The sequence below is a fragment of the Euleptes europaea genome, chromosome 19 (genome assembly GCF_029931775.1).
Source record: "Euleptes europaea isolate rEulEur1 chromosome 19, rEulEur1.hap1, whole genome shotgun sequence".
Lineage (NCBI taxonomy): Eukaryota > Metazoa > Chordata > Lepidosauria > Squamata > Sphaerodactylidae > Euleptes > Euleptes europaea.
Genome location: NC_079330.1, coordinates 848,704 through 870,226, shown reverse-complemented (window position 1 = coordinate 870,226; position 21,523 = coordinate 848,704). Strand labels below are relative to the sequence as shown.

At 49.6% G+C, this 21,523-nt stretch overlaps 1 protein-coding gene across 1 annotated transcript; it reads right to left on the bottom strand.

The window, feature by feature from the left end:
• Positions 1–492: 492 nt before the first annotated feature.
• On the bottom strand, positions 493–20,699 carry LOC130491806 (protein-arginine deiminase type-3-like). The gene is made up of 16 exons (XM_056865600.1): positions 20,608–20,699; positions 15,132–15,312; positions 14,038–14,110; positions 13,828–13,889; positions 12,318–12,435; positions 11,831–11,956; positions 11,056–11,231; positions 10,388–10,491; positions 9,808–9,919; positions 9,409–9,516; positions 8,110–8,264; positions 5,599–5,743; positions 3,809–3,902; positions 2,993–3,072; positions 2,311–2,442; positions 493–726 (listed from the first exon to the last, which is right to left on the bottom strand). The coding sequence occupies exons 1-16, from the start codon at positions 20,697–20,699 to the stop codon at positions 493–495; spliced, it is 1,992 nt and encodes a 663-aa protein (XP_056721578.1).
• Between the last annotated feature and the right edge of the window lie 824 nt (positions 20,700–21,523).

The following is a 21,523-nucleotide window of genomic DNA, read 5'->3' as shown; positions in this document are numbered from 1 at the left end:
CGCTGGGGGTAAAGGGAAGATGACTGGGGAAGGCACTGGCAAACCACCCTGCAAACAAAGTCTGCCTAGAAAACGTCAGGATGTGACGTCGCCCCATGGGTCAGGAATGACCCGGTGCTTGCACAGGGGACCTTTACCTAACCACTTCCTACTTTTCTTTAGCACTCTCCCATGAGTCCTATCCTATTTTACTTGGAATGTTAATCACCCCTCATCATTGATTCCTTCAGCGGAAGTTGTGCCTCAGTAAACTGTTTCATTTCTATGAGTTAAAGGGCTGAGTCTGTGCTTCTTTTTGATTGGTTCAGAGTGACCCTTCATGGCAAAAAGGGGACCATGTACTACTGAGGGGAGCCAGAGAGGAGGTCCCTGAGAAAGTCCCTAATGCATTGAGCTCAAGATAGCAGCAAGCTACACAGCAGCTACGTCGGCATCTCCTGCTCCCGCCCAGAGCACAGGGAATGGTCGGAAGCCCTCCTCCTCCTCCCTAACTCATGGGATGACGTTCCACCACTTGAAGGAGAAAGGCTTCCGGCGGACGTTGGTGCCGCAGTGGATTTCACCAAGATATTCATGGTAGGTTTCAAAATCATCTATGAAGGTGCAGGACAATCCCAGTGGCTCCAACAGGCGACGGACCTCCTCTTCCAGGCAGCAGTGGTCATGAAGAATGGGTCCAAATGGTTTCGGGATGCCCAGGTATTTCCCCAGAACAAGCATATTCACCTGACAGGAGATGGAAGTTGGGACATGCATCAGGAAAAGATTCCAAAATAAACATTTCCCTGAAGGATAACACAACCTGCTTCAACACATCACAGAGAAATATGGTAGTATGTGGGTGCTATGAGTAGAGAGTCTGGCAGCCTGAGCAGGGAGTCAATGGCGGGGCCAACATCATCCAGCCACATCCATGCCTCAGGCAGTAAGCAAGAGCTGCAACGGCACGCAAGCTGTTGGTGCTGAATGGCACAAACCGTGGGGCGAGTCAAGTACATCTTCTAGAAGCTGTATTGCATACACTGTTTAGAGGCCACTGACCCCATTCTACAGCTGAGAACCACTGAGGCACAGCAACCCCAAGATCAGACTGTTCATTCATGGCACAGACTTCTAAAGCAGAAATACACAGAGCACCCTTTCTTCGCGATCAAAAACTGCCCCCTGCCCTCTACATGCACACAATTAAGAAATGGGGTACATAGTGATGGTAGATCTCCCACACAGATAAGGGCCCCAGCATAATTCCCTTCAGAAATTAAGCATTGACTCCACCAGCAAACTACGGCCTCTAGCACTCCGCTCCTTCTTTTCTTTCCACCAATTTCATCACAGGAACAGGTTCTTTCTTTTTCATAACTATCCTCCCGGCCCCTCCTTCTTGTTATAGGCTGGGAGGGGGGTGTCTCTTGCCTATATGCGCCATGCTTCTCCCTCTGCCCCATTCCTTTATGGGAGCATTTAACCTAAGAAGCTGTAGAGCAGGGGTGGGGAACGTCAGGCCCGGGGGCCGTTTAAGGCCCCCGAAATAATTTTGTCCGGCCCTTCATGGGTCCTGGCAGATCTCTAGCTCAGAAGGATCTAAGACTGATGATCTGCACCCTCCTGGGGACAGGAATAGCCTCTATTCAAGGCAGGTGTGAGTTTGTTTTGCTGAGAAAAGCAACCTTCCCCCCCCCCCTTGCAGCAGAGTCGTTAGCTATGGAGCTGCTAGGACCGCCCAAGAAACTGTGTTAACCCTTTCCCACCGGGGCCATGGAGAAATGTATTGGTTGGCTAATTTTTAAGTTGATAATTTTGTATGGCCCGCGAATGATGTTATAAATATCCAAATGGCCCTTGGAGGAAAAAAGGCTCCCCACCCCTGCTGTAGAGGCTACCACAGCTACCAACATTTCTGCCTAGCCGATTAGCAGTTCGAGAGCAGCTATTAACTGCCTTCCAATTCTGCTTGGGACAGGGTGGGAATTTAGAAAGAAAAAACCCTGTCTCATGTATCAGAGTCCTGTGCTGCATCTTGAGCAGTCAGTGAGCCCAGCCCTTTGACCCTGCCACCCCCATGATAAGGCGGCCAGCTGGAGCCTTCTAGATAAACCCAACCGCCCTGTTGAGGCAAACTGCAGCAGCGCCTACTCTTCCTCTCAGTTGCTAATATGCTGGCAAAGGAGCTATGGAGAAAATAGTATTTGGAGCGACAGACCCTGCTGGCCAGCACCTGTACGGGGACCAGGGTAGAGGTGCTCACCCAGTACCCTTCGCTTGGTTCTCAAAGTCAGCCTCCAAGAAAAGAAATGGCTTACAGAAACTTACCAGGTCAGGGAAGTACGCTTCAGCTTTGCCAGAACAATTGCGACTCTTGAAGAGTTGGGGGATATCAATGATGTCTTCCTCGGCCAGCCCCAGCTCCTCTTTGAGGATGTCTCTGTTCCAGTCAATGCATTTCTGGAGGGGGAGGAAAGCAAGGCGGGGAAATGTTGGCTCCATTGCTGGAGGCATGTGCAGGTGCTATGCTTCTGGCAAAGAATCCATTTGCCACCGGTGTCTGTCTTGGCCCATGACCCATCATCCTGGGGGTGTTTCCTTACTCAAGTCCCTGCAGGCTCCTGGGGGGTGCTGGCATTCCAGTCTCCCCACTTCCTAATACTACCACACATGGCAGGGTCTTGTCCGGTCTTATGTACAGTACATATGGTTAGCCCCTGAGTGTAAGAAAAGTGAGAGCCAGATTGTGCTCCACTTTGCCACTCTGCGATGCCATCTTCTTCTGTGGCTCGTCTGAAAGTGGAGCAGAGAGAAGATGAATCCGCACACACATGCTCAGCCTGCCAAAAACCACCCCCCTCTCCTCTTGTCTGGACTTGCTCCCCCACAATCTCTGCAGCTACTGGGGCAGCTTGGAAACCAGACCTCAGGCCAATATTGGTCTCTGCACAGATGAATGGGCATCTATGACCATAATGGGGAAAACCAAACGGCCCTTCACAAAGATTACCTGGTAATAATTGTTGTTGTTCCTCAGCTTTTGGTCAGAGAGAAGCTTTTTTATTGAGATTTGTTTGCACTTTTTCACTCCTGTAACGAGAGACAAGTCACTGCTTTCATTCAGTTTTGGGCTTTTAAAAAAGTGATCATTCAAAGCTCCTCAGCTCTGGTAAGAGGATACCTGCCCTGGACATTTTTATCCCTCCCTTGCCTCATACTGAATCAGACCATTGGTCCATCAAAGTCAGTCTTGCCAACTCAGACTGGCAGCAGCTGTCCAGGGCAATAGAACGGGGCAATGAGAGGAGAGGCAGGGCTTCGCTGGGGCCTCTTGGCCCAAGATCCTGGACCCCAGTGGCTATGTTGGGTCACTCTGGCTAAGAGCTGGACTTCGGCTCTAGCTACAGTCGGTGGGTAGAACTCAGTCAAAAAGAATGAATGAATGAGTGAACAAACAAATGAACAAATAAATGGGGCTGCCACTTTAAAATCAAGAAGATCTCAAGGGGCCATTTCTTCTAAGAGAGGATGCTGAAAAACAGGGCTAGCTGGAAGGTATGAAAGAACACAAGAAGTTTTAACACCTTTAGAGATTATCTGGGGGGATATAATCAAATGAACTTGGTCGAACTACCCAATCTGCAACTCCAGAGCAGCTCCAGTTGCTCTTGATAACTTGGGTGTCATCTAGGAAGGTTTTTATTATAGCTTTTACCCTAAAAAACTGTTGTGGTTATCACTGCTACCAAATCAGCAGCCAGAGTAAACCTGAGGTAACCTTCCCTCTCAAGTCTGAAACGTTGGGCAGGCAGAAGAACCCCCTCACCTTCAAACATGAGAGCATCTCCGTAGCCCTCCTGCTCCTTCACCTTCAGCAGTTGGTAGCAGGCGGAGGGGCTGGCCAGGAGCAGCCGGAAACCCTGGAAGCCAAAGCAGACAGGCGGTGAGTAAGGGTGGGGGGGTCTGGAACCTCAAAGCATTAAGATAAGAGAAGGAGAATCCATCAGAGCTCACCCATGGATTGGGTGAAATGGCATTTTGCATGCCCCACTTCAAAATCTTATTACAGGCTGAGAAATGTGATAATACGTTAATTGACTGAGATTTCATCAGGACACTATTTGTTTTTATTTTAATGTTCAATGCCTATCACAAGCTATTTTCAAAAATTAAAAAGTCACAGCAAAAGGTGTGTGTGTGGGGGGGGAGAGATTACATTGGAGGAGTTCCCTTTGAATGGATGGAGAGAGGCATCAAGGGGGAGGGCTTCACCCAGTTCGCCCAGTGGACGCATGCCCTCCCTGAACTGCAGAGACCCTGAGGTGTCCCAGACACCCAGATAGGATCCATGCAGCAGCAGTTTAATCTCAAATTACCATGACGTGTTCTCGTTTTTATGAGGCATCTAGATCACATCACCGTCAGCATTTTCTGTACTTTTAAAAACCTGATATGTAGCATTGTTTAAATATTTAATTCAATTGCAGGGCCTTGGTATTTGTTTTTATTTTAAGACTTCCGATTCTCCCTTAGCATTGTTGATGGATCCTTTACCTGGGCAGGAGGAAGCTTTAATTACTTCTCTTACCCCTTTGTAGCAATGTGATTATTCCTTAATTTTTCATTGTCTTAATCACACCATTAGCATATTGCTATCATAAAAAATAAAAATATTAATGAGTACATTTTTCTCTCAAGAGAATGGAAGTAATTAAATTTCCCCCTTCCTCGCCCTGCCCAGAAGAAGGAACTGATTACAAGTACTTTCAGGTAAGCTGAAGCATCAGGAGTGAACAGGAAGTAACTAATTATGTACCAGAGAGAATCAGGACTCAAGCAGAGGCAACCAGGTTCAGCAAAATCCAGTGTGGAGTGATCACTCCAGATGGTAGAGATACAGAAGAATGAATCAGGGCACTCAGTCCCCCAAAGAAGAGACGCTGGTACCTTTAAACTACACACTTCACCCACTTCCAAATGTATTTAATGGTCACGGTCCCAACCAAGTGACCTTTGGAAGAAGAGTAGCCGCTATGGCAAGCTTGCCCTGACTCCACATAAGCACAGATTGTGACAACAATCACAGATAGGGTTGCCGGCTCCGGGGTGGGAAATAGCTGGAGATTTCGGGGGCAGAGTCTGAGGAGGGCGGGGTTTGGGGAGAGGAGGGACTTCAGTGCCATAGAGTCCAATTGCCAAAGTGGCCATTTTCTCCAGGTGACCTGATCTCTATCAGCTGGAGATCGGTTGTAATAGCAGGAGATTATTGTCATTTTACGATGGAACATTTTTTCTTTTAAGGCCCCTGTATAAATGCATCTGCCAGTATGGTTATTATGCTAATGAAGGTTCATGTATGTATGTATGTAATGCCAGGAGATCTCCAGCTACTACCTGGAGGTTGGCATTCTAAGTCACAGAATCTGGATGAATAAAATTTCCCCTGGCTGGGGGTGGGACTGCGATATCCTGGCTCCCCCACTTATCAGCTAACTGCAACAAGTTATGCAAAATAGCAAACACACAAGCAAAATTGGCTCAATCAGCATAATTTATGCAGGCCACAGAGACAGAAGGAAGGCTGGCCAAGGGTTCTCTTCATGCAGGGGCGCAGACCTTTCTATCAGGAGCCGGAACAAATGTCAAGAACTCATCCACGTGACCCACAACCAGCCAGTCGGAGTATAGCTCTACGGGCTGTTGCACTTTCTGGGCGTAGAGGAAGTCCCGGACGACCTTGACCATGTTGTTACCCTGGAAGCTAGAAAAGAAAGCAAGACTATGGTGGTTTAGGAATCCCATCCAGAAGTAGGAGGCTGCGCAGCTTGTCTTTCTTGCCTCTTATCGCTCTGCAGAAGGCAGACAGGCCGCGTCCTCCCCACCAGACCTCCGTTCAAACCATGCCGCCCACTCGGAGAGCCCTGCTGGATCACACCAAAGGTTCGCCCACCGCAGCATCCTGCTCCCACCCACCCACCCCCAGCTCACAGTCTCGCAGAGAGGCAGTTACCCCCCAGCAACTGGTATTCTGTGGCATACTGCCTCTGATGATGGAGGTTCTGTTCTGCTCATGGCTATTGATGGGCTTCTCCAGCATAAATTTACCCAGCCCCCTTTCCCAGCTATGCAAGCCTTTGGCCATCGGTGCTTCCTGTAGCAACAAATGCCATTATGCATTGTGTGATGAGGCGGGGATGATAAAGGATAGATTACGTATACAGGAACAGGACATCGACATGCCCCAGAACCTCAGCCAGGCTCTTTCTACCTGCTACCCAAAATACAGAGGGCTGGCACCCCACAGCACCCCATTGCCTCAGGCACTGGCACAATCGCTGCGGGCGATGCCTGGCCACACGGACTCTGTCCTCAGGCCCAAGGCTATCAAAACCGCCTTGATTCTTGCATGACACTACTGAGAAAACGATGGCCCGTTGACCGTCTCCCAGGAAACAGCATTGTGGCCCCTGTGGATGCTGAGGCTCTAGGCAGCAACATCCCCCACCAAGAGGCACTACGAGGCATCATGAACTTTATCCCCGTCAAGGCCACGGCATTCAGCTACTCATCTAAAAGTCACCACTCTCTGACAAACGAACTTTAAATGTGAATCCAGTGTGCAACTGCTGACTACTTCAGATCTCCTACTACATTACTCAGTTCAAGACTATTTGTAACAGGGGATTCCTCTCACCGCGGGTGCTGACACCCTGCGTCTCTCGAAATGAGTCCAGCCATACCTCTGCAACTTCCTTTTGTATCTGCTTATCCGGCTCATCCTGAACTATCTCCTATGCTAATTCTACTTTGTCTGCCTGTCAGCAGTTGTGAGCGGCCCACGCCCGCTCTGGCCAACAGACTGCTTTTGGGTTGGGATGCTGCTTTCAACTGGGCCTCTCTTTGTAACGTTCACATGCGCTCCCTCCCCCACACCGGAGTTTCTATTGTGAATACAAACATATGGATGTACAACATGAACATCTGATGACATGGGCTCTGGCTCACAAAGGCTCCTGCTGGAATAGATTGTCTGAATCCTGAAGGTGCCACCAGACTCCTGTTTTATTTTGCCGCTTGCGCACGAGCAGGGCTGCGCACCTGGAATTTCCCAGAGACTTTGTGCCTGTTTCCTTGCTTCTGCCGTGCCAGCTTTCTGTTCCTGATTCATAACACAAAGCAGTGCTTGCCACAAGATTCAGGACCAAAAGTGAGGAGACTCAGCGTAGCATAGAGGCTAGAGCAGGGATGGGGAACCTTTTTCCTACCAAGGGCCATTTGCACATTTATAACATCATTCGGGGGCCATACCAGGTGTAGATCTCCCGGTGGAGGGGGGGGAAAGGCTGGGGTTGCCAGGTCTCCAGCCACCACCTGGAGGTTGGCAACCCTAGGAGAGGCTATGCAGAGGAGGGAGGGAAGGAAGGAAAGAGAGGGAAGGAGGCTTCCCCCCACACTCACACATGCACACACGCCTTCCCAGCTTTCCCCCACCCTCCACACACACACACTCACTGGGCTGTGTTAGCGGCCCGGCAATTGGGGGGAGCCTTTCTGGCTTCACACGCATGCGCATGGCCCTGCGGCGACAAAGGCGGCTTCTGCAGGAGAGTTGGCAGGCGGCACCAGATGATGTTGCAGGCCTTAAATGGCCCGTGGGCCGGAGGTTCCCCACCCCTAGGCTAGAGTGTCAGAGTGGGGAGATTCAGGTACACATCTCCACTTGTGGGGTGACCTTTGGCCAGTCACCTCACCTACTTGGCAGGGTTGTGGTGAGGATAAAACTGGGAAAGGACAGCTGGATGCTCTGCCCTGAGCTCTGGCCAGGACAGAAAGGATACCATGTGAGTGTGCTTTTCATTCCATGGACACGTCCTGCCAGAAGCCACCAAATATGGGCCAGGGATGGGAAATCTCATTATGGGATGGCCCTGAGTGCTCTGGCAAGGGCTGCTGCACGTTATGGCCCAGGGCTGGAAGACTCCCCCCCCCCACAGCCACTCTTCATGACAGCAGCCAAGAGGGAGAGGTCCATACAGAACACTTCTTCACTAATACCGCTCCCCCAAGCAAGTATGATTCTCCCCCAGGAAGCCATGCTGATTGACACTTCTCTCTCCCCCTTCTCACCTGGGGAAGTAGCTCCCGTGGAGGATCCTGCCCAGGGGGTACTGCTTGCCCCTGACGGTCACCGGAGGGCTGACTTCAAGGTTTCCAAAGGAGTCCAAGCCGGAGACAGTCTTCTTATCAGCTGGCTCGCGTTTCACATAACCAAAATCTGGGCCCTTTCGTGGAGAGCAGAGTTAGGTCATTCTCACCACCACAGAACCAGCAAATGATGGTGCAGAATAAAATTGGGTATAGTTTGACCAATTCTTACAAATAATTTTATGTACAATTTTTATACACATAGATCTATTAGTGGATTCACTGGGTTCTCTTATCCTTTAAATTTGTAATATGTTAATTAGTTTGTTTATACAGTTTTCACTTTACTGTGACCTGCCCAGGAGAGCTGAATTCAGATGGCAGTGTGGGACAGAAATGTGTTTAGTCAATATTACCCACCGTAGATAGAATGAAACCTCAGTGTTCTGATACACTCCACCTGTGATTAATAAAGGCTCGGTGTAATCTACAGGCAATAGGTGCCTCCGTCAGGCACTACTTATGAGCATGTAGACACAGAGGACATCAGTGACAAGGTAGGATTTAGAGTATTGGTCTAGAATCTTGGAGACCCAGGTTCAAATCCCCACAATGCCATGGAGCTCTCTGGGTAAACTTAACCCTTAACCTCAACAGTGAGAACGGTGTATGCTGTCCTGAACTCCTTGGAGAAATGGTGGCATAAAAATGTACTAGACAGATAGAATGCTGAGCTAAGATGGACACACCAATCAGGGGGATCCTTGCATGCCTAGTCAAAGAATGGCACTGCAAATTATTCCTTGGCTGCCCCGTGGAGTTTCTCTGTCTCTGCTTCAGTCAACTAACAAACTTAACTGGATGGCCCAGGCTCACTCGATCTTGCCAAATCTTGGAAGCTAAGCAGGGTCAGCCCTGGTTAGTACTTGGGTGGGAGACCACCAAGGAAGTCCAGGGTTGTGAAGCAGAGGCAGGCAATGGCAAACCACCTCTGAACGTCTCTTGCCTTGAAAACCCCTTGAGAGATCGCTATAGGTCAGCTGCGACTTGATGACAAAAATTTTTGCAAAATTGGATTAACCAGTGCAAAGTTTCCGCAGTCATGCAAGCCGAGCACTGGATAGGAAAAATGGTTCAATTGATTCTGCCAGTTTTCACCTGCAGAGAAAGCCTGTTGTGTTGGAGGGGGTGGCAGACAGCTGAGTACTGGGGCAAGCCCTTTATGCAAATCTCACCATTTCTTTAGCCTTGAGGCACAAGTCAGGAAGTTCAACCACATACCAAAACACCTTTAAATGGGAAATCCTTCAGCAATCCATTTCTAGGGGAGTCGAAGACCACCGGAAACCCTTTATGGGGAGCTTGCACATAGCCAATCTCCATCTCATCCTGTTCCGGAAAATGAAGAGAAACAGAGATGCTCCTTACTTCCTCATGCCAACAGGTGAGCACAACAGCAACTGTCTCAGGTACCCACATATTTCAAACCACCGGGGCAAGTCCGCCCTGGAACACCCCGAATCTCAACTCCATCTCAGAGCCTCATGACGCCCATTTTCTCTGCTGATGACCCTTTCATGCATCAAATATGGTTTTGTTACAAGGCAATAATCTGAGTGCATTAAGTTTTTTTTCCAGGGACATTCCCGGGTTGGGTCACAGATGTGTTCTGGGAGCTACCTGAATCCAGCGGTCCGAACGATTTTCCTGCTCTGGGCAGATGATCAGTTTGCAACCAGCCTTCGCAGTGAGCTTACTCACAGCTGCTACAAAGTCAGCATTGTACTTAACACTGGATATCAAAATGAGAAAGCAAGAAAATTGGAGCCAGTCACACAAAAACTAACATTCACAGTTGAAGTAAGGGTTTACATAACAAGAAAACTTTAATCCGGTTTGAGAAAGGGAGAAGGCAGACAGAGAAAGAGAATACCTGACCCGAAACATTATCTAACAAAGTCGAGAATGCAAAGAAGATGAAAGTCTCAAATGCTAATATGATCGATCCTCCCAGCCAGACCAAACCCCCTTTGCCTCTCCCTGTGGCCCAGCATCTCATGAACCCTCACAGATGATCAAAGGGAGCAGCTTTGAGATCACACATTGCTCTGTCGGCACCCCTAGATTAAAACTGACCCCACCCCAGGTGTAACCCTCTCAGGATGCACACTGTCAGAAGATGCTGGGCCCAGAATCTGGGGGCTGCTGCTCAGAATTCTAAGCACAACACACACAACTGTTTGAGCATGAACCCCCTTACCTGCAGACATAAACCGTTATTGGCTGCAAGGTATTTGGGGTCATTATCCATGGAGCCATCCGGAAAACCACGGTGTCATTGAAAATGGGAACATCTGGCATCGCCTGTAACAGGGAGGAAAGGTGTAAAAGGTCTGAGAAGGGTGCCGAGAATCAGGAGGGGACTGACAGTCCAAGTTCTCCAAAGGCAGCTTCTGTCTTGAGATGGCCAATGGAAGGGACTTGTTGGCCTTAGGGAAACAACTCTGGGCTTCTCAGACAATTTACATTTGAGTCACTGCCTAGCTGGGATGGTTTCAGAGGGCAGCCTGTGTTGGCCTGCAGTAGAACCGCTGGATTCGAGTCTAGGAGCACCTTAGAGACTAACAAGATTTTCAGGGTATGAGCTTTCGAGAATCAAAGCTTCCAAAGGATCCAGTTGGGACTGGTGACTCAATCAGCGAGATCCCATTTCTTCTAGACCACACCACCGTCACGCTCAAGCTTTGCATGATTCTGTCTCCATCTTTTTTCTCCATCAGACTTTAAATGGGCAAGCCCACCCGCACCCTGACTGGTGCTGCAGAACGGCCCTGCCAGAATTCTCCCTCCTGTGCCCATTCTCAAACTTTTACACCTATGAATCTGGCACCACAAGGCCCCGCTGCTTCTTGGCACATGCCCGCATACCGCAGATGGGTTCTCCAGCAGCGTAACGTGGAAGGATACCAGCCCTGAGAAGTCGACATCCGGAAAGGCCAGCCCTTCCACATAGAAGGTGTTCTCTTGGAAGCCGTCACGTTCCACCGCGTAGGAGAGCTTCCCTGATCCCAGAACATGCTTGTAATGGTTCAGCTTCTTTCCCCCTGTAAACCAAACAAAAGATAAACTCTGACCTGGGGTTCTCCGTTTATTTTGCAGGCAAACCCTCAGCTGGCTCAGCTCAAATGTTCTTACATGTATCATCCAGTTACAGAAGTCGCAACCACAGACTGGAGAGGGAGACCCCTTCCCGTCCTCCCCCCACTGCCATGCAGCTCAATGGATGACCCCCCTCTCACCCTGCCCTACCTGGCAGGGTTTATTGTGAGGATGAAAATGGGGGCAGAGTATATTAGCTTCCCTGAACTCCTTGAGGGAAGGGTGGAATAAAAACAAAGAACCAACTAAATAGAACAAATAACTAATTTGCCAGCATGGTATAGTGGTTAAGAGTGTCAGACCGAGATCTGGGAGAGCCAGGTTCGAATCCCCACTCTGCCACAGAAGCTCACTGGGTGGCCTTGGGCCAGCCACACACTCAGCCTCACCTACCTCACAGGGTGGTCATTGCCAGGGTAAACCAGAGGACAGGACAATACTGTAAACCGCTTTGGAACCCCATTGGGGAGAAAAGAGGGATAGTAAATAAATAAATAAATAAATAAATGAGGCACGGGAGCTTAAGAAGGCTGCAGGCCCTTACCCTTTGCGTGAAAGACGCCCACTTTGTCGTGGTCAGAGGCCGAAACGTGAAGGATCAGCTGGTAGTCGTCAAAAATGTCTTCGGGTCCGGAAGTGGTCAGTATCATTAGAGACATGTCCTTGAGGTCTGAAGAGAACAGTGGTGATAAGAATACGGCGGAAGGAAAGGACAGCTTCGCTAAGGAGACCAGCAGGCTTTTTAATACATCCACTGGTGCTTTCCCAAAGCAGGCAGGGATTAGATTCCACATCTCCCTAATCCTCCCTTTTGTCTGGCCCTCACACCCAAGCAGTTAGTGAGCACTTTGAAATGTGCATACACACACCTAGTTGGAGGAGATCTGTGTGCAGCATTCAAGGCGTACGTGGTGGTGGTGCAAAATTCACAAAGCAGGAAATCCATACTGTTGAAGTTCCTCAACAGGATTGTTCGCTAATCTCCACCCCCTGGTCAGGAAGCAGCAGCCTTGCTTGAATTGCTCACCAACCTGCGTACGATTCCACTCTCAGGTCCTGGTTGTCCATGTCCTTTGCTCCAAGGCAATCTCTGTCGCAGTTGACCAGGAGGACGGCTCCTTTGCCTTCTGGGCCCCACGTCCACTTTTTCTGCACAGGCAAAAATCAGTGGCAGGTCTTGCCAGCACAAAGACGTGGAACCCCACACCTGCCCCCGCCCCAGCCACCGGGGAGACAGGGCTTCTTCCATGCAGCTTCTACAGGGGGGGTTATGAAAAAGAGTGCCCCTCCCACTGTCACAGTGGCTAAGGACAAAGCTGGTTTCTGCTGCTGGGAAGAATTATGCAGATTGTTGTTGTTTTTTAATCAGCATAAATCTACCTAGCTGAGCTCATGCAAGCATGTTTACAGGGAAGCACCACCACAAGGTGACATTTCCCTGTTAATCACTCATCCTTATAAATATGATGAAATTGAGCAACAACCCTGGGGAATTCCACCACTGAAAAAGGAACACTGTTGTTCCTGCTGTCATCATGCAAACAGACAAGGGCTCCTCTGAGCCTGCCGAGCGTTCCATCCTGCTTTGCCCGGCTGCTTGTCCAGGAAGCCACGTGCCCTCTCCTTCCCTTCCTGTCCTGCCAGGGAAGGTATTAAGAGATACTCGACTCCAGCCTTGATGAGGGGCAGAATAAAATTGGCCTTCAACAGACACCCTCCGACTGACCACTCTGACGCTACTTGCCTGGAGGACCCAGAACAGATCGGCTTTGAGAGCCACATGCATATGAGTCACTCTTGTAGGGCAGGAGTCCTTCTAAGCTCAGTGCTCAAACTCTAGGTCTACATTAGTCAAGCAACAGATCATTTCTGAAACGCCCATGTGCCTCTTCTATCTGAAATAATGCAGGAGGCAATGCAAAACGAGGCTTCGATTATGAAGTGCTGCCTCCTTAGATATTCAGCTGCCACTGAGTATGTTAAGGTCCTGCCACCAGCTAAAGACTGGCCATTTATGCATGGGAGGTTTTGCCTTGGATTTGCCACTCTCTAGATGCACATTTTCCCCATCCAGATTCTCAAAACTCTGTATGGGGGTTTATTTTTGAGTTTTGAGAATTCAGATGGGAAAAATGTGCGCCTAGAGAGCGGCAAATCCAAGGCAAAACCTCCCATGCATAAATGGCCATATACTTATCTACCCAGGCTTTCTGTTCATCATGTTTGTTCATCATATTGCCGAAGGCTTTCACGGTCAGAGTTCATTGGTTCTTGTAGGTTATCAGACACTGTCCTTCAGTGTTACTCCTCTGAAGATGCCTGCCACAGCTGCTGGCGAAACTTCAGGAAAGAAAATACCAAGACCACGGTTACACAGCCCGGATAACCTACAAGAACCAATTTGTTCATCATGTTTCTTTAATAATAGGAATTTAATATTATGTATCTATATATACATACTATAGCCATCTTGAGTGCCTTTGGTGGAGAAAATAGTGACAGAAATAATTAAAATCGAGTCCATAAATAAATATATTCTACCTTGTTTTTAGCTTTCCTATTCACAGTTCCTGAGCGGCTTGTATCGACATCCAAGGAGATCTCTGCAGCACAAGAGGGAAAAGAAAATCCTCTGTGTTTGGTGTAAGGTCTCTGATCCACTTTGGACTGGCCAGCACCAGAAGCAGGTACATTCCTCTCTAGGCACCTCAATTTTTAAAAAACTTTCCTGCTTGATTTCAGCAGCCTTACCTATGCAGGTGAGGTGGAGCAGAGTTTGAGCCATGGGCCCCTTCCCGTTGTTCTTGTAGTATGAAATTCTGACCTGCCAAGAAACCGCACTGCAGAGGTCAGTTTCAATAACAGACTAACAGGGAACCCAGCCCTGCTATACCACATTTAAGCGTATCCACACAACAGGTTTAAAACCATTTTAAGTTGGGAGAGCTTTCGTTGTGACACCCCATGAAGTAACATGATCTATCTTGTGGTTGTTTTTTTCATGGCAGTGAGAATCCTTTGATACAGCTTAAGAGGAAATCCAATTGCATTTTTTTACTCCACGCTACCGCCAGTGCTCAGGACACTGTATATGATTCCTCCTAATTTACCTTAACAACTTTGTCAGGCATTAGAAAATAAGAGTCCTGCGGGATCAGACCAGGGGTCCAACCAGCCCACCCAGCATCCCCTTTCCCACACCGGCCAACCAGCTGCCCTGGAGGGCCCACAAAATGGGCACAGAGGCTGAGGCGTTAGAGATCTGCTGCCATGGCAGAGAAGGGGACTGAAAGCCGGGCAGGTTTCAGCTGAAAGAGAGGGACCAGCCAGAGCCCCGGCGTGTGGTGAGCCTCATTACTGAGTAAGGATCTGAACCTAGGCCTCTGCAGCTGAAGGCCAGCGCTCATTCCCTTATGCTGCATTGGCATGCTCACCAGAATTCTCTTTACCCTTAAAATGGCTACACTGCTTAGTGTTTTGGGCAGAGGGAAGCCATGGAAGTTAAACCAGTTTATGCTCGTATTGTATACACATGAACACATGAAGCTGCCTTTTACTGAATCAGACCCTTGGTCCATCAATGTCAGTATTGTCTACTCAGACTGGCTCTCCAGGGTCTCAGGCGGAGGTCTTTCACATCGCCTGCTTGCCTGGTCCCTTTAACTGGAGATGCTGGGGATTGAACCTGGGACCTTCTGCATGTAAAACAGATGCTCTGCCACTGAGCCACAGCCCCTCCCCTAACTTTGCAGGTCCTCCCTGCAGATGCTTATAAAGCTTATAAAGATGTCTTTTCAAGCCTGCAGCCTCTCTTCCTCTCCCTCTTCCACTGCGGCATTGCTGACCTTGTCACTATTGACTTTGATGCTCGGGGTATCCATGGTTATTACTGCCTCTATGTTGGCCTCCAAGGGCCACCTGGGCACACAGGAAGGTATCTTCAAAACTTCCCCATCGTGGACAATATAGAGGTTGACTCCTGCCGTCCCCCAGACATCAAAGGATGTGGCACCCACAGGGGCTGACCTGCAACAGGAAAATAATGTTTGTGCTGTTTCGTTGTACTGGAACTCCACCCGGTTCTGTCATCTTCAGAAATAATCTTGGCTAAGAAACAGCCTTACAGTGATCTTCTTTTCTGCTGTATTATGCCAGAGACTTTCAGTGTCAGCCGAAGCAGAGTGACACTGACTTAGAAGGATATAACTCTGGTTAGGATGGCACTGTTAAAACGGATTTTTTTCCAAGTAAGCATGCACAGGATTGCACTGTATTTCCCATCATTGCCTTGTGTGAATTTAGGCAAATGATCTCTCTGAGCACATCTACACTACAAAAGTTCAACCATATTCAAACCTGTTTCACTCTCATGGCTCCCGTGCAAAGAACAGACACAGTTCATTGGGGAGCAGCACACCAGATTTTCAGCATCTTCCCAGAACTCTCATTCCCAGGTTCCTTTGGGGGAACCTAGCTCATGACATCCATTCCAACAGCTGCCTTGGGCAGCCTGTTCTGGAGAGACAACATAAATAAATGCTCCACCTGGTATATGGAGAGGCAGCATGTATATTATCTAGATAAACGAAATAAATAATCCATGTGGACAGGAGTATTGCAAAGGCAAAGTTTTTACAAAAAGACCCTGTACATAAAGTGTTGGGGGGGGGGGATTTAACAGTGCTAAGTAAATGAGCAAATGCAAAGAAAATTTCCTTCAATACTAGCTAACCAGGCCAGTTATTAACCAGTGATTCATAGTTGGTATTAAGTAAAAGAGCAGCCCTAAACTGATTAATCACTTGTTCATCATTAATTGATGAAAAGTGCTTTGGTCACTAATCAGCCCCACCTGCCCTTGATCCGGCAATACATTTTAAAGAAGTTAACAACTTTAGTGTAAGTACTTATAAAACTGCAGGTGGCAAGCACCATCTTGGAAGAGGCATTGCCTTCACACTCATGCCAGAGGGATCATCTTCTTCTGATGGCCCCGCTGCAACAAGCATGTGCACGGTGGAAACACGACGTGTGCTTCCCTGGCAAAAGTATGATTTTTCCATTGCAAAGTTGTACAGATTTAATTGATGGGCTGAGATTTCTGCCATCCAGTGATAGCCCTAGTGTTAAAAGAGGGGATATTTGCCTTCCAGTTCAACTTGAATCCACCTTTTTCGTAGACATTAGCCACTAGAATGTGCCGTCTGGCTTGTCTGATTGTGGCCCTCTGGAGCCGTCTGCTGTGCCGGCACCCCCACACTCTCGACAGGCGGCACCTTGAAGTATGGCTTACAGGGGGTGTTTCTTTGGTGGGCTGCTCTGGTGGGGAGGGGCGTTCTGGCTGGGATTCTGAACTGGATGGCTCCTAGGTCCACTGTGGCCCTATGATATCTACAGTCTGTAACAGGCTGTTTTCAGAAGGTCTCTGATTAGGCAAGGCGCTGGCACTGATTTTGTGGTTTAGGGCTGGAATGCAGAAGTGCTTCCTTCAGAATCAATTCAACAGGACACCCAACATTTCAGTCTGGTCTATAGTGGTCAGAAGCTGACCCAGGAAGCCAAAAGCTGCCAAACAAGCAGAGCTGAAACATTTTGTTCCCCCGTTTCTATGAATAGCAAGAGAAACACAGCCTTTGAAAACGCTATTGACAAAGGGGGATTGTCTTGCTGGCTGACAGGCGGGACAATGGTTTCACCAGCCTGGGAGCCAAACGGGGAAAAAGCTAGCTCCCAACTATACCTATGTAACAGGTTAGCATAATGCAAGCCAAGACACTTCTCCCGTTGGAGTCTGGGCCTGCTGTTTCAGTCGTTCCTACTGCTGCGGTCCTGCAACCACTGAATGCTTCATGGTAGGGGATGGGCACAGTTGCCACCACTGAATTTTTCCCTTCTCATGCACATACTGGAGACAACAATCCCTGTTTTTGTTTCCGAGGTGGGAGGAGTGGCAATAGTGCACATCCTTTACTAGTACCAGCAGGTGACATTGGGGTCCGTGCAGGTAACCATCTACCAACAGCCAGTCACCTGTTTTGTCATTAGGGTTGCCAGGTCCCTCTTCGCCATCGGCAGGAGGTTTTTGGGGCGGAGCCTGAGGACGGCGGGCTTTGGGGAGGGGACTTCAATGCCATAGAGTCCAATTGCCAAAGCGGCCATTTTCTCCAGGTGAACTGATCTCAATCGGCTGGAGATCAGTTGTAATAGCAGGAGATCACCAGCTAGTACCTGGAGTAGGTTTGGCAGCTCCAGGTTGGGAAATACCTGGAGATTTTGGGGGTGGAGCCTGAAGAGGGGAGGGTTTGGGGAGGGACTTCAATGCCATAGAGTCCGATTGCCAAAGCAGCCATTTTCTCCAGGTGAACTGATCTCAATCGGCAGGAAATCAGTTGTAATAGCAGGAGATCTCCAGCTAGTACCTGGAGGTTGGCAACCCTATTTGTCATGCCAAATAGCAAGGACAATCTTGCCCCTGCTCTTTCTCCCAGGGATATCTGATCAGGCGGGATATGTCTGCGGCATGGTTCTCCCCATCGCGTGGCAGGCCCAAGCCTTGTCAAGAACTCCCACCATATGCATGGAATGAGCTCCCATTCGGCAAATGTCCATATTCTCCCAAGTTCCTTCTCAAGATCTCAGTGAGGCACCCCACCGGCTGGCCCACTAAGAATAGTGCCTCCAGTCCTAGTGGTGCCTTGTCTCGCTGGTGCCCAGCCATTCCTCGTGTCTCTGTTGTGGCCGGGCTGCCCTGCCTATTCCAGCCCCCTCCCAGTGCCTCATCCTGAGGCTTCTTCTCCTGTAGGCAGACAGCAGTGTCCTGATCCCCTGGACCAGAGCTACAGTCACAGTTTAACAGACCTGTTCACATCATTGCAATTTACGCCCTGCTCCTTTCCACATTGTATGAAGAAGATTATGTCCTTATCTTTACAAGAACAGTTTGCTCCGGTCAGTGGGGTCAAACCTGCAGCCAGTATGAGACTGCCTACCATAAAGAAGGACAACTCCTCATCCACAGACCCAGACACAACAGACCAGGACACATCTGCACTGTTCGATCTTGATGTGGCTGGACATGGCTTTACTATGACCAATAATTAGGGTTGCCAGTTTCGGGCTGGGAAACACCTGGAGAATTTGGGGCTGGAGCCTAAGGATAACAGGGTTTGGAGTGGGAAGGGACTTCAATGGGGTATAATGCAGTAGAGTCTACCTTCCAAAGTGGCCATTTTCTCCAGATGAACTGATCTCTGTTGCCTGGAGATCAGTTGTAATTCCAGGCGATCTCCAGCCACCACCTGGAGGTTAGAATATCAGTACAGGAGCGAATATTATTGGAAATCAACAAATTCTTATTGTGACTACACACATATATATTACAAAAATAGTCACGTTGACCATCAACATACAAAACGCAACATGCATCAGACACAAAAGGTGGGTAATAAATAGCGTGAGTACACTTCAGTCAATAATCTTTCTATGTTTCTTTTTCCACAGGAGCAGGTTTGTATGGATGAAAGGATGTCAATGGACACAAGTTCATCAAGAAGATACGATCGTTTCGAAGTCTCAAAATTCAAATCTTCATCAGTCCTTCATAACAGAAGTCTCATAAATTCCTATGTTATCATCCATGTTGCACAATCCCCTTAGGGTAAGGTTGCCAAAGTATTGCAATATCAAAATATCCCGAGCAGGGTAAAATTCAAAGTTCCTTCCTCTAAGGGTAAGGTCAGAAAAAGGCTTACCCACCTTTTGTGTCTGATGCATATTGCGTTTTGTATGTTGATGGTCAACGTGACTATTTTTGTAATATATATGTGTATAGTCACAATAAGAATTTGTTGATTTCCAATAATATTCGCTCCTGTACTGATTTTCTTATCCCCTGGATATTTGTGCAGAGGTGTCTTTTTTCCTCCACCACCTGGAGGTTGGCAACCCAAGCCACAACCTACTCTCTTAGATGGGCCCTGGCTTGTGCTGCAACCAATTCACTCATCTTTAAGGTGCCCCTAGACTCTTTGGTTTCAGGTAGCCGGCTCAAGGTTGACTCACCCATCCTTCTGAGGTTGGTAGAATGAGGACCCAGCTTGCTGGGGGGAAAGGGAAGACAACTGGGGAAGGCACTGGCAAACCACCCTGTAAACAAAGTCTGCCTAGGAAACGTCGGGATGTGACGTCACCCCATGGGTCAGGAATGACCCGGTGCTTGCACAGGGGACCTTTACCTTTTAGACCCTTTGCTATCTTGGCTGCAGCAGACCGCCACAGCTACATGCCTAAACTTCAACATGACAATTTCTTGAGAAGTCTTCACCTCAGTGACTTTCTTGACAGGACTTCCTCATGCCCTGTCTGTGGGAACAAGGCAAATAAATGACTTTTCTCCACACAAAAGGGATGTTGTTCCGGGGTCTGTGTACTATGGGGGTCTTGATCCCAGCCCTAATTCTGCCAAAGCCAGTCCCCCTCCTTTGCCTTGCCTCTCTGCCTCTGACTAGTCATGGCCAGCCTGGTATTAACACACCACTCCTGTTCACAACCCCCCCCCATCTGTTCTAAAGCCTCTTCCAAGCACACCCGTTGTATAGCTGGTTTATTTATTAAAGTGCTCCTAGCTAGCCTCTCCCCATCTGCTTTCCACAAACAATATCTCTTGCTGGGCAAGGGGAGGGTTCTGGAGAACTCATTCAGTTGGTCCTAATCAAAGGTGGTGTGGGTGGTGTCCTGGGGTTTTACTTTTGGACTGGCATTATTCCCACAAACCAAGGGTGCCAGAGACCCCTGCCTCTTCTGCACCCCAACCTCCTTAGCCCACATCAGCAGATTAGGAGCTCGCAAGGGTTCCTGGCATGGGTTGTGTGTTTGACAGAATTGGAGCAAAGCTACCAAGCCAGGAAATCCCATACCCAGGATGGAAAAAATATGCCAGCACAAACTGCCTTCAGAAGGGTGGCAGCCGGACCTCTGATCGTGCAAGGGTGTCTCTGCCTTTTTCTGCCACATCTATACAGACCTAAATAAACGGGGGTACTCAGCACCTGCCCGCGCCCTCCCCTGTGCAAAAAAGGTTTTCGATGCCTCCTGGGAAGCTGCTGACAAGAACGTTAGCTCTGAACAGCCCCCAGCCCCATGCTGGTGCAAAGCCAACCCCGGGCAGGGCTGGTGGTTTTCTTTGGACCCCTCACAAGCCCGCTGTTGGAGCTGATGCCTCGGGAAGGCTCCCGTCGAAAGGCCAGCAAGGACAGCGCCTGGGCAGAGTGCGGCCGACCCCGCCCGCGCCCCACGGAGGAGAGGGGCCCTGGGGAGCCTTACCCGCAGACGTCGAGGGAGAGCTCGGTGCCCAGCACGCACACGGTGCTGGTGGGCTGCTCCGCCGAGAGCCGGACCCATCTCTGCTGCGCCATGCCGCCCCCGCCCCGCCAGCCAGCCCGCCGGCCGGCCTCGCAGCGGTTGAGGACGGGACGGGCCGGCAGGAGGCGATTAAAAAGGCAGCGGGGCCCCCCCGGCCGCCGGCCCAGCCCCTCCCTCCGGCCAGCCGATAGGCTGCGGGCAGCCGGGAGCCACCTCCCCGGGGGCCGGGTTGGCCGCGCCCGCGGCTGTCCCTCTGGGCGCTCAGGTGATGCGCCGGGAGCAGGGGGCCGCCTGTCGCCTGCAGGTAGCAGCCCTCGCCAGGAAGGACGGCAGGCAGGCAGGCGGGCAGGAGCTGGCGGCAGTCCGGCGAGGCTCCCTCCCTGGTGCCCGGGTGTCTGGCCCAGGAAGGGCTTTTGGCTCCCCTGCATTAGCAAACGAATTGCCAGCTGCAAGCAGAGACTTCTGTTTAGCCGGCCCGGGGTATGTTTCGCCTGAAGAGGGGGAGATGACAACCCTCTTCAAGGACTGGGAGGGCTGTCAGAGAGAGGAGGGGGCCGAGTGGTTTTCTGTTGCCCCAGAAGGTCGGACCAGAACCAAGGGCTTGAAATCAGATCAACAGAATTTCCGTCTAGACATTAGGAAGAACTTTCCGACAGTCAGCGCAGATCCTCAGTGGAACAACAGGCTTCCTCGGGAGGTGGTGGGCTCTCCTTCCCTGGAGGTTTTGAAGCAGAGGCTAGGTGGCCATCTGTCAGCAATGCTGAGTCTATGACCTTAGGCAGATGATGAGAGGGAGGGCATCTTGGCCATCTTCTGGGCATGGAATAGGGGTCATTGGGTGTGTGTGTAGTGGGGAGGTAGTTGTGAATTTCCTGCA

Coding starts and splice junctions, on each gene's coding strand:
- LOC130491806 (XM_056865600.1), bottom strand. CDS start 20,699: ATGGCGCAGCAGAGATGGGTCCGGCTCTCGGCGGAGCAGCCCACCAGC. Junction 12,436..13,827: donor ATAGGAAAGCTAAAAACAAG/GTAGAATATATT, acceptor TTGCCTGTGCAG/AAAAAGTGGACGTGGGGCCC. Junction 5,744..8,109: donor CACGGGAGCTACTTCCCCAG/GTGAGAAGGGGG, acceptor TTTCTTTTCTAG/CTTCCAGGGTAACAACATGG.